The 18,524-nt window shown below is 34.5% G+C and overlaps 1 protein-coding gene across 1 annotated transcript; it reads left to right on the top strand.

Moving 5' to 3' along the window:
* Nucleotides 1-8,973: 8,973 nt before the first annotated feature.
* Nucleotides 8,974-11,145, top strand: LOC133204768 (uncharacterized). The gene has a single exon (XM_061340512.1). It carries the CDS (start codon nucleotides 8,974-8,976, stop codon nucleotides 11,143-11,145), a length of 2,172 nt encoding a protein of 723 aa, XP_061196496.1.
* Nucleotides 11,146-18,524: the final 7,379 nt, after the last annotated feature.

Raw genomic sequence — 18,524 nt, 5'->3', positions numbered from 1 at the left:
CTAACTCCTCCAAGGCATCTGATCCCACCTCTGATGTTTTTGGATGTCCGTGTTTGCTCTGCTCCCGATTTGTATTGTTTAAAAGGACTTTGAGCTTGAAGTCCCTGAGATTTAACCATGTATCACTGTGTTAGTTAGTGGCAATTGTAGTGGTTTTAGTTCGTCAGGGTTTTTTGTGTGTAGATTGATTGCTTAACATTACTTTATACTAAGTTTTTCTTTTCGTTTTACAATGTATTTTCATTCTTGCTATTGCATTAGGGATATTGTTGTCTTTCATTATTTAAAGGATCTCAAAGAACAAGCCTTGAAATTCTGTTTGTTTTTTTTAATTTTTTTTATTTTGTTGTTGTTGTTGTTTTAATTCAAAACGAAGGAGTTCTAATGCTTTTTATGCCTAGAAGATTACGAATTCCGACTTTTTGTAGTTCAACATTTGTCATATTACAGATTTTTATTTGATTAAATAAAATAAATTATTATAATATTTGTTTCAGTCCATCTGAAAAAAAAAACTCTCTAAAGTTAAAACCCCTCCAGTTATCAGTGGAACGCTGCAAAGTTGTACTTTTTCCTTTGTGTGCATTCACTATATCTATATTAAATAGTCCTAGAATTTGATCTCCTGTCTTCATAGTTTCTTATCATTTCCCATATTTTCTCTTTTTTTACACCACTTGAAGAGGCTGCGATTTTCAGCTTATCTTAGTGACCTATGCCATCTTTCATTTCAATGGCTAAAACACCATGGCTTGACATGCTGAATAAAGAAAGTTCTATATTCAATGACAGTCAGTTTACCCTAGGACTAAGTCTTAAGGACCCTGTATATACTATGCAAAGGTTCTTTTTAGTTTTCCATTTTCAACATGAAGTGCCAACCATTATCTTCAAAGACGATTAAGTTTAGTCATTAGAAATAACTAGAGTAGACGGGAATTTAGTGAAGAATAAACACAAGATATGAATGCATTGTTACAAAGCGAAATGTAATAACAAAGCAAAATGTAATAAACTGGGATGATTACATTTTGCTTCGAGATCAATGCAAAATGTAATAACGTAAAATATAATAACATATTTTTTAAATTATTACATTTTGCGTTGTTATAATTTGCGTCGAGATTAAGCAAAATGCAGCATCGCAAAATGTTATAATACACATTTTGGTCAGTTTTCAATTAAGTAGTGGATCAAAAAAAAAAAAGAAAGAAAGAAAACAAAAGGAAAAACAAACGTATACTAATTCTTACTTAGAACTGATTTTATCATATAATGATTTCATTAGTCATTAAATGCAGTTGATATTCATAACATGGGTGTTGCATATTAGAAACGTGGGTGGGTGGGGGTAATTTCGCTGAACAGTGTATCAATTTGATTTTGCTTTTTGATATGCACACGCATATACACGTATGTTCTTTAGCTAGGAAAAACTATTTATTTATACTGGAAGGTGTATATATAGCGGGGAGGTGTTTTCTTGACAGTTAAAATTTATATATTATCATACAATTTAAGTTATATGAGTTACGTTAAAATGGAGAAGAAGGTGTTACCTTCTTTTAAGTAATATTACAGTACTTTTTGTGTTAAAAGTGAGAGAGGGATAAAGATCGATGTTATGCATGTTTTTAGTATAAATAAGAGGCCCCAAATCATCTGTTCCATCGCCTATGTAAGGTTGTTGACAGTGCTAAAACCTTACCGGGTACATGTATATCCCGCCCTCTCCCTGCGTGCAGGTATATTAGTAAATAAACTCATATTGGACATTAAAAAGACATAAAATTAAAGAAGAATTAACAAAGTATTTTTTTTCTGAGCTCCAGTTTTTAGCATTGTAAATATGTCTACGTCCATTCTTCCTACTGTTTTACAAATCACGTGCACTGCAGACCAGCAAAAATAATATGCTCTCTCTCTCCAACAAAACATGGATATTTTCTATGTTGCATTAATCTCGACGCAAAATGTAATAATCCAAAAACCGTGCGATTACATTTTGCGTTATTACATTCTGCGTTGATCACGACGCAAAATGAAAAATGGGTTGTTGCACATTGTAACAATCTCAGTTTCTTACATTTTGTGTTGTTATTCAATTTCGCGTTGTAACAATGCATCCCCTCAACAGATCCTTGAACATGAAATAAGCTTTACTCAACAAATCATTGAAAGAACTCAATGGAACCTGTGCTATAAGGAATCTCTGTTTTGTGTGTCAAAATTTGCACACAAATTAAGGAATTAAGGAATCGAAAGACTAATGTTCGGAAGGTATCCAAAATTTTATATGTTGGCAAATTTATTTATTTATTGCTTAGTAGGTATCAAAATTTCAAATTTTGTAAAGTTCATTTATTTATTATTTTGTACACTATCCAAAAGTAGCTCTGCTTTTTAGAAAAATTTCTATTATAGAGAATGAATTAATTTCTTTTCTTTTCAAATTTTTAGGTTCTTTCATGGTAAATGCAAGAAAATTTCCATGATATTCTCTCTCTTCTCTCTCTTTCGTGTATCAGGTACCAAGTCCGTCCGCTTATTTTTTAAGGTTATTTTGGTAAGTATTGCCAGTGACCCTTTCATAAGTTGGTATTTTTTTTTTATAGAACCAGTTGACAATAATATTTCAGATCAATGCTCTAATCCTTTTACTCGTGTTTCAAATAATATTTTAGGAATTGACACCAATATCCAACTGTTTATTCTAAACAAATTAATCTTATGTCAATACCCTTTTTCCTGAGTTCAAATAATACCGTATAGCGGGAATTTTTAGCGGGGTGCTAACTTTGACTTATTTAAGCGGTTTTGAAGAAGCCCGCTAAAATCTTAATCGTTTAATTTGTACCCTTGCGTGTAAGTACTGAATACAAGAAGTATAACTTTGTTCAGTCTGTTGTCAAATTATATCTCTCTCATCTGATGTTGGTTTTTACTCAAAATCTTGCCTAAATCAGTATTAATGTGTATATTAAAGGAACTGAAAACGCATCCAGAAGGAGAACTTCCTCTACTTTACAGTCAAGGAACTGTGCGTTCGCCAAAACAAGTACCGCCAAATTATTGGCATACGTTTGAGCACACAAAACGTCAAATTTTACACCCACTAAAGAAACCCGCTATACACTAACTTTGGATATAACCATCGATATTAAACATTTTCTTCTCAACAAATCAAACAGCTAACATTTCGTTTTATGTCTTCCATGTTTTTGTTGAAGAGTTATAAGCCCCAAATCGGAATATCTTTCGACCCTTTCCGTCAAGTCGAATTTTTTCTCGACGGAAAAGGCCGAGCGATGTTCCGAATGATAAGCCCCCTCAAATCCCTACATTTTCCCGTCCAGAAAAGGACTCGCCAATAAATCGGACATAGAGTTTTGAATCAAAATCTAATTTACTTTTAAAAAAATCTTTATAGGCTAGTATATACAGGTAAATGTATATGTATTATTTATCATTATTGACTTTAAACTGAAAGCTTTTCGAAGTTTCATTTCCGTTTCCTGATTTTACTTTAAATTTTTTCAGTCAAAGTGTTTTTATAGCTGTATAATACACACAACTTCCGACAATAGCAGTTCACGTAGGAAGGAAAACATTTCATGATAAAATTCAGTGACTGTGAAAAATTTTTCAACATGAGTTTGATTTCCTGGCACCCTTAATATTTCATTGTCTTTACAACTTTGATATGCACATAGATACTGCACTACTGCTGCTGCATAAGATAAGGTAAGAAATATAAATTTATCTGCCTTACATGTGTATACATGTACATGTCGAGTATACTGTAGTGAGTCATATTACTTTCCAGTTTCACAGTTAGCGGACAGTTTTTAGAGCAGCAGCCGAGAAGTCAACAGTCAAACTGTTGTTTCTTTCCTGAAAATGGATTTATCAAGTAGCTCGGGAAAATATTTTGAAGGTAATTATCAGGAATTAAATAACTCATTTTAATTCCCTGCCCATAAAAATACTTAATTTTGATTTTGAAATAATTTTATGTACGAAGGTACATAATACCATATAAAGAAATCCCCCCAAACTAGATTCTGAGTAAAGATGTCTGTATATGAATTTGAAGTCCCGTTTTCTTGTTAAAAAAAAAAGAATTTAAAAGATTCTTTGTTCAAGATGGACCCTTCCTGTGTCCCTACACCCTGTCCTGCCCTGTGGGAAATCATAAATATTTCATTTGCAATTAAATTTAACAATATTTAGAGAAGTTTTCATATATACAACTATATGTTCAAACAAGGGCCCAAGGGCCTAAATGGTCACCTGAGTATTATACAACAGTGTAATCGATCCATAGATTGATTGATCGATCATATGTTGTTTTACTTCCCCTTCGAGAATTTTTCACATTTAGAGACGTCACTATATACCACTGATGGGCATTAGATTTAGATCTTTACTCGACACTAAGGGCCATTGAGCAGTGGAGGTTCTTTATCGTGCCAACGCCTACCGTGACAAGGGGCCTCGGTTTTTAAGGTCTCATCCGAAAGACCCACACTTTCACTTCAAAGTGAAGGAACAGTTGCTACCTATTTTTTATCGACTTGGCTCAGTCGCGGCCATGATTCAAACACACCACCTTCGATCATGGAGCGAGCGTTCTACCGACTGAACTACCGTAACGGTAAAGGATTCATAGAAGTATAAAATAAAATTAACTGAAATATGAAGCTATGTTGCCCAAGAATTTCAAAATTCTGATAAAAAATACCCTTAAGGCGTGCTTATTGTAACGTGCAAGACACGAGTGATCTGCTTGGGATCGTGGTTGGTTTTCCCGGGTCTTACAGGGATTATAAATGAATGCAAAATATTCAAGTACATCTACATTGAACACTTCCCTAGTGTGTGCGATATTCCATATATACAGATATGTTTTTGTCACTTGTCCAGTGCCACAATTAAGTATCCAAAGAAAATCTCTAATGACTGTATATTTACTCGAGGTGATGCCTCTAGACTACACAAACAACTTAGGTGCTTTCCAACAGGTAATTTGGTACCAGCAATTGCCTCTTGGCTATACAAATAGTTTTGTAATACAGTTTAACTTCGGTGTCTCCAACACTGATATCTCGAATACCAGGGATATGTCGACGTGATTTGAAAGTCCTTACCGCTTATTCTTTAAGTATTGTACCCCTGATATCTTTAAGTTTTTCTTGGTCCCATCGATTTCGAGTTAATGCGGTTTGACTGTACTTGTTACCAGCACTCTCCACTTGGCTTAGAATTCAACATGTCTATTTGCCACTTGTCAGTAACTATAACATGTCCCCTAGTCACTCTCTGTTCACTTGTTCTTTTTGCTAAAGTATACATGTATAATAACTTTTTGCAGTCTCTTGCCAACTGATCTCCATGAGTTTACCTGGCAAGAAGTCGTCAGTTATCCAACAGAACTCTACAGTATACACATACTAAGTACAATTGGTCCTTTTGCAACATAAATAATGAGAGTAACTCATTTGCTGCACTCATTACAATTTTTAACTCTGTTTGCCTCCTAGATACAGAGGAGCAAAGAAAGGCACATTTACTTATATTTATACTTTTACATTTATATTATTGCATTTAGTCTGCTTAAATGCTCAGGGACAGAGGAGAATATTTTCAAAGGATGAATTCATTTCTACCATGTAATCAATAGAGCCCCGCTCAAACACCAGAACCCCTGACACAGGAGTCATGAAATTAACAGTTTTGGACGATGCACCATTTCTCATCATATCTTTGTACTTAGTTCATCAGCTTAATACCCAGAAGCAGAGAAGATTTTCAAAGTAATGACTACATTTTCACTATTTAATCAATAAAACCCTGCCCCAACACAAAAACCCCTGAACCAGAGGCCATGAAATTCACAATTTGGGAAGGGGCACCTTCTTCATCATAACTATATATTTAGTTCACCAGCTTAAAACCCAGGAGCAGAGGAGAAAATTTTCAAAGAATGAATACATTTTTGCTATTTAATCACTAGAACCCCGCCTAACACCAGAACCCCTGACCCAGGGGCCATGAATTTCACAGTTTTGGAAGACGCACCCTTCCTCATCATGACTGTGCACTTAGTTCATCGGCTTAATGCCCAGGGGCAGAGAAGGTTTTCAAAGAAATAATGCATTTTCATTATATATTCAAGATAGCCCCGCCCTAGCACCAGAAACCCTGACCCTGGGGTCATGAAGTTTGGTATAAGGGCTCAATTCTTATTACAATCATACCAACAGTTTGACTGCTTGATTGTCCAGGAGTAAAGAGGAATATTTTTAAAGATAGCATTGATTTTGATGGTTCTAGCCCCACCTTTCAGGACCCAGGGGGCAGGGGCCATTAATTTCCCAAATTTTACTCCCCCTCACCCATAGATGCTATATGCCAAAATTGGTTGAAATTGCTTCAGTTGTTCCAGATAAGAAAATGTTAACGCCACCGACGGACAGAAAAAAAGAGAAATGAATCCTGATAGTCTCATCTCTACCCTAATTAAGGTGCATTATTTGAACAGACTCGAATATACACCACATAACTATCTTGCTCATTTTTGACAATTGTAGCATTCTAATCTTTCAGAAGTTTCCACAGATTTTTTTTCTAAGCATTTTTCTTAAATTGTGAGTTCAACATTTCCAGGATTAGAACAAATTGATTTCATACATTGTAACATGCAAGAAAATAAGTTTGACAAATTTGTAGGTTTGTAGAATTTTTTTTCCTCGAAGTTTTGATGTTCCATAGGTCGAAGGCTAAGGTCCTAGATTGAGGCTAGTTAATTGTTCATATATTAAAAATTCATTAACTTTCTTTACTCATGACCATCTAATTAGGCATAACTGCATGGTAAAGTGACAGGTAAACCTTCCACTAAAATTATGTAAAGCATGTCACTTGTTTCTAGGGCTCAGTGCTTAACTAACTTAGTTAATTTCTTTAGTAATGCCATGACGCTGGTAAACTGTTTGCATGATTCTAATATGCAATTAAACTAACACTGTGAAATCCATGTCCGGGTCTAGGGTTCTGTTCCTAGAGACCCAGACTTTTTAAAATCTCTTAACCTCATGGATATTTAGCTGACAATCAATGTGCATGATTATTTTTAGCAATATGCAAAATCGAAAGTCATATTCTTTGGCCTAAGATTCGGGCCCATGGTTTGAGTAGTACTAAGCTGATTATATTTTGAAAATACTAGTACATTACAGCTTTGGAAAATCTTCTCCACTCCTGGACATTTTAGGCAAACTGCTTGGATAATGATGAGCAGTGAAATTCATGTCCTAAAAAATTTAATACCAGAGCGGACGAAATAATCACATAGTGCGTTACCTTATAACTTTGATATTTTCCATTACTTATCTAGCAGGTACACTAATTAAATAACTTTAAAGACATATTACATATTTAACACAAGTTTGATACCCCCCCCCCCCCCGGGTTCAGGTCCCAGGATGGTTGATATACAGTTTGTACAAAATTCTTATACTTTAAACATCTTTACACATGGTCATTAAATAAAGTAATTAGGTAACTAGGTATGAGTTCTTTGATAAAAGGTAATCTTTTTTTTTTAACTTAAGGGTTGGTATAAGTACATCATAAACACAGGTATGCACAAATTGTAACTAAGTATTTCGAGAAGATTTTAATAAAAAAATCCTGTACACTTGAATCGAATACTCTGGACATAGTCCGTGGCCGAATCACTGACCATGGGATACTGTTTTGTTTTTTTTTTTTTGAAATTCTTCAATAAACAAAGATGCTGTCACAAAATACTGTCATTTCCAGATAGGTGGTTCTTCATGAAAAATGGACAAATAGTAATTAAGCTTAAAAGTCCATTAAAATAATACATCGGGAGCAGAGCAAACATGGACTTCTAAAAGCATAGAGGTGGGATCAATCTGATTAAAATCAGATCCTTTGATCCGTTCACATAGATCGCTACAGATCTATGTGAGCGGATCAAAGGATCTGATTTTAATCAGATTGAGGTGGGATCAAGTGCAATGGAGAAATAAGCATCTCCAGTCGACCGGTCACAGCCGCGCTCTTTGTCATGATGGGGAAATAGTAAAAATCCGTAGACAATTCAGTGTGTAAATAATGGCCTAACAATTAGTATGAAAAACGTCAATAAGCATTTGACTAAAATGATAGATTGTACTTGCTGACAATGTCATCGTATCGACCATTATGTAGAACTTGTGATATGTTGGCATCAAACGAAACTGTTGATATCCTTGTTTTCAACTTATTTGTCAATAGCTTGCTTCGGTTTAGAAATTGTTCCTACGTGGAGTATGTTTTTGCGTATGAGATCAACTGGGAGATATAAACTCCATATGCAGGTGATAAGGGTACACGTATATTGCTACATATTTAAATATAAGGGAATTTGACGATAGAAAAATCGAAGTCATTACATTTATCATTAAGTTTTGTCGTAAGGTTACCATTAACGTCCTTTTCTAGTAAAATATATAAATATGAAACAGATGTGTGTCAGACTTGTGGTAACTTTTATTTCAAGTTCCCTGGGATATATCGAGTCGTCGTTATATCTAAACGTCGAGTGGAAAACCACAAGTGTTTTCTTCTTCTCATGTAGAAGTTTGAGAGATTTTTAAGATTTTGAAATGACCCTATCCTATTTATGTTAATTATCTATCTCTGGTCCTTTTACATAACGTGAATGTCAAGGCCCAAGACGCTGGTTTGCGGACGGTTTGATTGAAATTCGCCCATTGATTCTACTGAAAAGGGGAAAAAATGTTACATTACTTAAAAAACACGGTAGACAACGGGCGAAGACCGAACGCAGTAGTTTACCTGATGACAGGTGCCACAAGCTAAGTGACATAAAATGCACATTGTAAATTGAAATATGAAGACCAATTATCTTTTTCAGTCGAAGAACCTAACACTAAAGCCATGTGGAAAAAGTGTGGAGAGAGGCCAGGCCTTTTCCACATAACATTGAGTGCATCACAAAATCCACCAGCTCACCAGTTAACACATAGGATCAAAGTGGCAGAGAAACTCATTCGAGATTTCCCAGAGGGATTCACTCGCCAAGCATCTAGAAACTTGCTTGGAACTTTCTATTTTTATGATAGTCAGTTTTCAAAGGCTGTCAAAACATTTCAAGAAGTTCTTAATAGAGATTCAAAATCACTAACTGCTTCTGCAAATCTTGCGTTCGTTTATCAGAGACTGAAGATAAACTCTAAAGCATCACAATATGAATCTAAAGTATCGATAAATGACCCAGAGGGCCAAGGCATAGTTCTAGCTGATCAAGCCTTTGCACTTTTATTTGATTGTTATGTTGAAAAAGACATTTTAGATAGGAACATACTTCCTAAAGAACTATTTTGCCAAAGTCTGTTAAAGCTGGAAAATAGTAATCGTCATCAGTACATCACTGAGATACAGTATTGGCTCGGGGTAACGTGTAGCCGTCTGTACCGTCAGTGTCCCAAAAGAAAAGGAACAGAAACTTTAGCAAAGGAATGTTACCTGAAAGGGATTCAATTATTTACAGAGGTCATTAAATACGAAAGTAATGGCGGACTTACTAAGGAATTCGTATCAACATCATGGGTCAATATAGGAATTTTCTTGTCTAAAACTACAGAACACATTGACGATGATATAAAACGCCATCTCCAGAAACTAGATTTATTGCAATATTTGCAAAATCCCGAGAAATGTTTTAAATTAGCCCTACAATGTGTGTCCGTTGATGAATCGCAGTGTCACTCAGAATTACAACCTTCAAATGAAGTATTAAACAGATATGCTATTTTTCTCATGTCTAGTAAAAGAAACGAGGAAGCTTTAGCAAAGTTAAATCAATCTTTGTCTATAGATAATAGCCAAGGAAACTGGTTTTCTCTGACATTACGAGCTAAAGTACTGTCTAACCTAGGCAGGACTGATCAAGCTATTTATGACTGGGAGAAGTCCTGTTCCTGGAATGGGATTCCTACAGACTGGTGTGAGTTGGCAAAAGCCTATCATTCAAAGTACAAGTCGTGTGTAATTAGCGACCAAGACACTGCCCAAGACTGTCTTTTGAAAGCCTCTGATTATTTTTTGCGTGCTGTCCAAAACCTTTGGCAAGAAAAAAGACCAGAAATACATTGTGCATATGGGGAATTTTTGCGCGATATTGGAGAAGTGCGAGAAGCCATTGAATGTTTCAAGAGAGCAATTGAAGTTGAAACTCCTGACAAAGCAACACACAGCTTTTGCTTATTATTTGAAACTCTTCTCCAATTCTACAAAAGTTGTAGAGAAAATTCAGAAAAAACGGAAGAAGAATTGAATAAATTATTAGATGAAATGACGTACCTCTATGACGTGGAATTACGAAAACATGGGGATTTGAAAAATGAAACGAAAAACTTCATAAGATATTTTGAAGAAGAAATGTCATTATTGACAGCTTACTTTAAGTATTATAGAAGTCAACCTGCATTTTATGTTGATGGAAAGAGTTTATCCAATTTTATCACATCTACAGTGGAGCCTGAAAATATAGAAAAATGGATGACTTTGGTCGAAGAAAATGTAAAACAAATTCATGATCGAGACAAATTTAAACAAGTTGAAAGTGTTTGTTCAAAATGTGGCGGTGGTGGTATCAGACGACAACTCTCATTTTTTCCCGAACCACGAGTTAAACCTCGAAGTCTGCAATACCCTTTTGATTTCTACGTCATATTTTCACCACCTGATAGGGATTGGGTTTGTCACGTGTTGTTGCAAACCCTTGAGGTATCATACGGATATAAAGGTGCTGTGGCAGAGAGGGATATGATTCCAGGTACTAACGAACTCTTTGAGAGGGTCTCTTTTATACAAAACTGTCCCAAAATACTTGTGATTCTGCGCCAGGAGTTTGAAAATTATCCAGAGTGTAATTTTGAATTAGCTCATGCTGTTCTCAGAATGAAAGACAAAGACTCGGAGCGAATTGTGGTTCCAATATGTCGAACCATCAACGGCATGCATCCAGTGTTGAAAACAATTACATACTTAAATGCGGTCGATGACTGCAACTGGAATAAACTCATAAGAGCAATAGAGTCAAAGTGATATATATATATATATTCAATCAATCTCTGTTACATTATTGCAGTGATTTTCTAAAAAAATTAAGTAGATGAGTTAATACAAGTAAATGTCCCCAAAAGCTAAGTGAAAACATATTCAGCAAGTATATATTTATTGTATCGGTCCCTTTCGTCCGTTATTTGAAGTGAAAAGCAACGGTCCTTAGATAAGGAGCTGAGACAGAGAAAAACACTCTGCTCATGGGAACCGAGCATAAATGAAATTGGGAAGTCCGTCACAAGAATATTTAGGACATTAAATTTATTTTAGTTTCTTGTGTACGTCCCTTCGAGAAAATTTCACTCATGTTAGGATACCACCAATTGTCTGTAGAAGGCTGCAAAGTTGTACACGTACTAGGCACCTATGATCATGAACTGTAAAAGATCTCTTTCACGCCTGCATCTCTTGAACCGCTGTTTATATAGTCACATCCGAACAACCGGAATCTACGTAACATACATTAACATTTCGGTACCCTGCATCAGTGTTTGGAGGGTGTTACTAATGACAGGATCAAACCTACATTGTAGTGCTTTTTTGAGCACTTTAAAGGGGCTTGGACACAGGTTTGAGGTAATATTTTCAAATATATTTAGTATAATATCATGACTTATATGTCAAATATTAAATATTATATATTAAAGAAAAAACTTCTTTTATCCGAAAAACTAAAACTAAATTTTGGCATTCATCCTTGCACTTTCACTAAGTAAACTTTAATTTTGATTTAAGAAAAGTGGAAAATTTGTTGTGTATTAATGAACAATATCAAAACACGTACAATCCAGAAAACTCAGAGTAGAAACATGAGAGCAAATCTAACTCACTTGTATTGTCATTCCGTGCTCAATGATGTGTACAGATTGCACACATGGTAAAATGTAAATATTAACAATAACAGAGCACGTGCCTAAGTATGTTGTTTGGCGTGAAGTTATAAATAATGTCCTTATTAGATTTTAAGAGGTTTCACGTAAGTTCAATTCATTAAACTGAGGTTATATTTTTTAATAAAAATAGAATTTTACAATTGTTAAAAAAAACAGCAATGCAGCTGTGTTCAGACCCCTTTAAGACTGCCAATATCTAAGTTTACTTTTTAAAATGCCTTATTAGATATTTTTTCCATGTCAGTATGTTTTTGGTACTTCAACTAACCATGTATTTGAGTAAATCTGCTATACCAGTATGTTTGGTTCCTGCTCTTTTCCGGTATTATGGTACTTTTTCTAATGTTTTAAGGAAATAAAAGCATGATGATAAATGTTTTAAGCTTTCATTTTAACTGGCAATTAATATAAACATTTAAGGACTAACGACTCTCTGCTCTAAATTTGACATTTTTTTATCTTCCCAACATGGATTTTCATCAAAAGCTATAGCATAAAATAGTATGAAGTATTTTTTCAGAAATGATTTTTATGTCAGACCATGATATGAATTTTAACACAGAGAATTAGAAGAATAATAATTTATTATCAGAACATTAAATTAAAAACATAATATAAAAATATCATTTAGTCATATACCTATCAAATTCATATTAGAAAAATATAATAAAGCGCTGCTTCCAGAAAATAACAATGTTATATGTATATATGGTTGTTAGAAAAGATTTCGTCCATTAGCAAGAATTATCTTCCTTATAAATATTTTTTCAATGGACAAAATGTAATTCTAATAACAATTCTACATATGGTACTTGATACATGTACATTAAAGCATTTTTGAAATGGTTTATTAAAAAGATAGAACTTATTCAATTTGTAAGTGGTTGAAAACTGAATTTAAATGTTTTTGTCAAAAATAATAAAACACATTGAAAAGTATAGGCAAGAGGAAATAGAAGTCAATGTTTCCATCCATAGGTCAGGTTTGATCGAACTGATTACTCAGTGGTCTCAATTATTGAACTCTTATGAAGTAAACTATGAGTAATATTAGTATTTTGTAGCTGAAAAGTTATCTCCCTTATCAGAGGATCTGTCCCCATTTACATATTACCTGAACTTCGGTACATATTGCTGTATCTTGTATTTCTTGTGATTTGACTCTATGCATGTAAAACATAACCAAAAAATAAAAATAACATTTTCCGAATTTGAAATGCACACGAAAGGGATTCTTTTATCCTTTGATGACTTAGTATGGCTTCCATAACAAGTTGCAACATAATGATGAGTGAATATCAAGTTCAGTCTATTGTTTGATTTACACAATGTTATGATTGAAGCATTTTCCTGAAAAATGAAAAAGGTATTTTATTGAAGCCTACTTAAAATTTATTTAGGCCCGTAGAACGTGGGGTGGGAGGGCCTGTTATTTAATAAAGCAATGTATGTATAAAATGTATTAAAACATTGTAGGTGGAATAACAACAATATAATGATTTCGTTCAGGGTGACATAATGTGTTTTTCAACTGCGTTCGGGATGATACAATGAATGTGAACAAAAACATCTTTGTATGTTACAAACAAACAAAATACAGGTATCAGAAGTAATTCTTTACCATGCAGTTACAGGTATGTTATGACAACTTTAATTCTTCGAGATTTTCATTCAAGCTGGGATTTCACCAATTTAAAACGTTGGAAGGATGGTCAATTTATACCTGTACTCGACACCTTTGACCATTGAGCAGTGAGGGTTTTTTTCGTGCCAACACCCACTGTTACATGGGACCTCGGTTTACACTGTTTCAAACGAAGGACCGGTCTCTGATTGCTTCCAAAAATAACACACACACACACATTCTCCATTCAATATAGCAGCTATTATATAGGTTGCAAAGAAAAAAAATCCAATGCCAAAGATGAATCTTTTTTATGGGTTTTGAATTTTGTTGTTATAAATCTAGTTCATTGCGTTGACTACTTACTTTAACGGACTGAGCTGGGGATGAGCAAAGAGCAAGAACTTGTCAGTCTCACCATCAGGGATGACGATCAAGGGGGGGGGGGGGGGTCGTATGGCACTCTATTGTATCACATCATATATACTGGGAGCAAAAGCATCAATGGCAAAACAAAATCAGTACCGTAGCATTTTCAGCAAGTCAAACTTGTAAACCATTCAGCTGGAAACAGAAAAAGCAATTTAAAATTCGATGTTCGATTACACAGGAAGAAAAAAATTGTTTGCTTAAGCAAAGAAGTAACTATACAGTTTATCGATCATTTCGCTGTATCTTGACCACTGATCAGACAGGTATGCTGATGAAAATAACATTTTCCTCTGTCTGCAGGGTATACTAGTAAATAATAGACAACATAGGATCATTAAGTGATTAACTAATATGTGGCAGATCCATACCAATCATATTCTATGACCAGTCGTTTACATGTTACCCATCTGACTATCCAATCAGAACATTTGTGTGGAATTATTGTTCCCAGGGGATTTTAATGATATTACACCGGAAAGTCAACAATGATTTTCTGTAGTGAATTGTTAAGGGAAGGACTTCATGCTGTGTAATTTGAGAATATGTAGACGAGTCAGGTAAAGATTTATGCATGTAATATATATATTTATTTGTCTATTATTTATAAATTAATGATTCTGTGAAGTCAATACACAAATTAATATAGTAACGATTTTTATTGATATAATATTTCTTAAGGTCAGATAACACGTTCCTCAATAATATACATGTGTATGTATTTTTCAAGAATTTGTCATTAAAAATATTGCTACTTTAACAAGTTTCCTCACATAAATTAAGGTACCCCACCAGGCATTTGTGCAAAATACCAAAGGATGCTATTAACTATATAATCATTTTGGAAATCCCTTACATTGCCAATATCACACTTTCTTGGTATCTTCACCTACTAAGACATTTTGAAAACAGTTTAAAAATCACAAGACATTACAAATTATAATTATTTATTGTATATCACGAGGAGGTACAAACAGATATTCGAGCAACGTGTCGTCAGACCTTAAGATTTCATTAAGAGATTTTTTTAGGCTGAATACCCTATAGATACTGATATGTGTGTGTTGACACATATTTACAATTTACAGTATTTTTTTTATATTTGTCAGAAACCTTTACTTATTCGCTGCAAAATGGAAAATGGATTTGGAAACAGTTCTCCAGCTTTCAATTCTACTCAAGTTTTGACGACACCATTCCAAAATGATACAGTATCTACTGCTGGAGGACATACACATGAAGATCGCTTTTTTGTTGTCTGGATATCCACCTTCATTTTAGTCGTAGCAATTCTAGTTATAACCTTGAATCTGCTGGTAACCTTCACCTTCTGGAGACAAAGTTCCCACATGGAAAGCAAAAATGTTTGTTATGTGTCCATAGCCATTTCTGACCTGTTTTCAGGACTCTATCTCTTGATTAACACTTTTGCCTATCTAAGGACACCGATGGAGTTTTCCTATACGTTGTGTTTATCGTTGCATACTTTGGGAATGATCTTGTATTATGTTTCACCATATCATATACTGATGTTGACAATATTTCAGTTCATTGAAATTCAATTTCCTTTTCGACCGAAAAGTATGTGTAGGAAATCGTTTTACGTGAAGTTGTGCTGTGGGTTGTGGATTACGTTAACGCTTGTTTTCGTCGTTCCTCTGGTTTGGTTTTCAGAGGAAAAGGATATAAAAGAATGCTCACTTCTCAGTGTGTTTGGTAACTATCACAAACGACTGAATTTAAAAACATTTCTATTTTACGTCATTTTCCTGGTCTTGCAGACCTTCTTCAGCTTACTTCTTCTGCAAAAAATTCGATCAGTTTTATGTAGAGCTTCAGTTTATGAATCAAGAGAAAACAGTTCTGCAGAAAATCACAGAAACGAACACATGGATAGCAATCAAAGTTTGCCGTCTACAATGACTGATGGAGCAAATAGCAAAATTAGCAAACGCACGCATGACCGCTTGATCTCGTCAGCAAAAACGCTTTTCATTTATCTGTTTGCTTACATGATATGTACTTTACCTATAATGTCTATGGTTTTTCTTGATATGATATTGAAGTACGATTTCTTCCACAGCAGAAAAATTACTATTTCTCTGGGAACAATTGCAATGATTAATTCTATCATTAATCCCATGTTATATTTTCGAAGATTTCATGTACTTTGTTGTTAAGTCTAGCAAAAAAAGTTAAGATTTATGCAAAAAAAAGAATAAAAAACACATAGTTTCCTTTTTCTGTATACGAGATCAACTTTTCATGTCTATGATATTAGTCTTTTTTGAGTAAAGTCGGGAAAGTCTATCAAAATTTTAGTGCGAATAGCTAGCAACCTGGTAGACCCTCAGCTGGTATCTGTTTTCTGTCAAAGTCAGAATGGTGAAAATGTGTATACGTCTTTTCCTTGTCTGATTCACATTGCTTCTCTCAATATTAGGCACTCTAGAGAATCCAATCAATCAGCCTGACTTGTCCGTACTTAAAAAGAATGCTGCAAAGAATTAAAGGATTTATTGAAAATTAGGAGGGCTCATCCAAATGTCATAAAATCAGCCGAATTCTTAACCTCACCAAAGATCTACAAATGATAAAAATCAATGGATTATCATTATCAACCGTAATCAAAAGGAATCAGTGACTAAATTTAGAGAAAGGTCAATGACTCAGATCACTCTGTAATCATCATTAATGTACCAATGTATTGTAATCAGAGCGTTGACATTAGGAAGGCGTATTCTGCCAACCTTTTCTTTCACTTAATTCGAAACATTCAGATACAAGTGTATTCTCTATTTTGGCTTCTTTTGAATGGTTATTTTTTTTCAAAACAATTAAAACCTACTAAAATGGAACATATATTTACTCTGTATCTTAACGTTATTTCTATCAATATATGGGTAAACCTCGCACCACTGACAAAGTTTGATGATCATATGCTTTACACTGCTCAAGATAAGCAATCTACTACCATTTGATTGATTGATTGAAAGTATGTTTTTACGTCCCATTCGAGAAGTTTTCACTCATATAGAGACGTCACCTTATACCGGTGAAGGACGTCTAATATAGACCTTTACTCGACACTCAGGGCCATTAAGCAGTGAGGGTTCTTTATCGTACCAACGCCTACTTGGACACAGGGCCTCGGTTTTTAAGGTCTCATCCGAGATGAGACCTGCAACTTTCTCTTCAAAGTGCCGAGTGCTGGGATAAGGAACAGTTGCTACCTATTTTTTATCGACTTAGGTCAGTAGCGGCCGTGATTCGAACACACGACCTTCCGATCACGGAGCGAGCGCTCTACCAAATGATCTACCGTAACGGTTTACGAAAAAAAAAAATTCAAAAGTATGTTACTGTTACCTTTTTGAGTCAACAAAGCCCGAGGCCAAGATGCATCAGTTGACAAAATTTGATGACCCAGGCTGCTTAAAACGATTTTCATAGAAGAATGATAAAATTTTTAAAAAATACGTCACAGTGACCTACATTTGTGCTGACCCTTCTTGCATCATTTTTTTTTAAATTTGGTGACCCTATCTGTCACGATAGTGTTTATAATATTCTGGATAAAGGTTTCAAAATAATTAGCCAAGAAGTTTAGAAAGTAGGTCACATTGACTTATTTTTGTTGACACAGTGCAAGGTACCAAGATGAAACAACATGACAATGTTTGGTATTAGATGGTTTGAACAAGGAAAGCCGTAAAATAAATATATTAAAAAACAGTAGGTCACCGTAGCCTACTTTTAAGTTGACATATCCCGAGGCCCCTCCATGCGTCGACTGAGTTTGATGATCGAAACCATAAGTTACAGTGAGCTGTTTTGTGGTTGGCACACCCGTGAGCCCCTAGGTTGCCTCATATGTCTAGATTTGATGACCCTCCATGTCATAGTACTCAAAATTGTAGGTATTTAGATTTCAGAATGTTTCTTGTACATTGTAAGTCAATAAAAATTAAGAAAACAGGTAACTGTATCCTACTTTAATTTCAGCACATAATAAGCTAAGGTTAACAAATACATCAACTAACAAAATGTTTATGTATGATGTACAAAATATTCACTTATGTTCAGACATGTTTTGAAAGGGGAATAACCGTAAAATTCAGAAATTAAGGATGACGTTTACTCAGATGACAAAAAATTCCACTGATAAGAACGAAAAACCACCTATTGCACATTGTACACTTATGATTCGTGTGTTAAATTTCAATTTCAAATGACTAGGTCAATGACCTACTTTTCAAGCTAGTGGCCCCTGAGTATTTCTCGGAAAATACCTCAATTTTTCACACTATGACCAGTTTTTTCTTTACTCACAAAATATTACAAGCAACAAAACTCTTTAAATAATGAAATATAATAGAAATGGAACAGCGTTACTTCATATAAATAAACGATTA

The sequence above is a fragment of the Saccostrea echinata genome, unplaced genomic scaffold (assembly GCF_033153115.1).
Source record: "Saccostrea echinata isolate AGI-Se365-2 ecotype Australia unplaced genomic scaffold, CSIRO_AGI_Sech_v1 ptg000054l, whole genome shotgun sequence".
NCBI lineage: Eukaryota > Metazoa > Mollusca > Bivalvia > Ostreida > Ostreidae > Saccostrea > Saccostrea echinata.
This window is presented reverse-complemented; position numbering and strand designations above follow the sequence as displayed.

Excerpts from the sequence above, each read along its gene's own strand:
- LOC133204768 (XM_061340512.1), top strand. The coding sequence starts at position 8,974 with ATGTGGAAAAAGTGTGGAGAGAGGCCAGGCCTTTTCCACATAACATTG.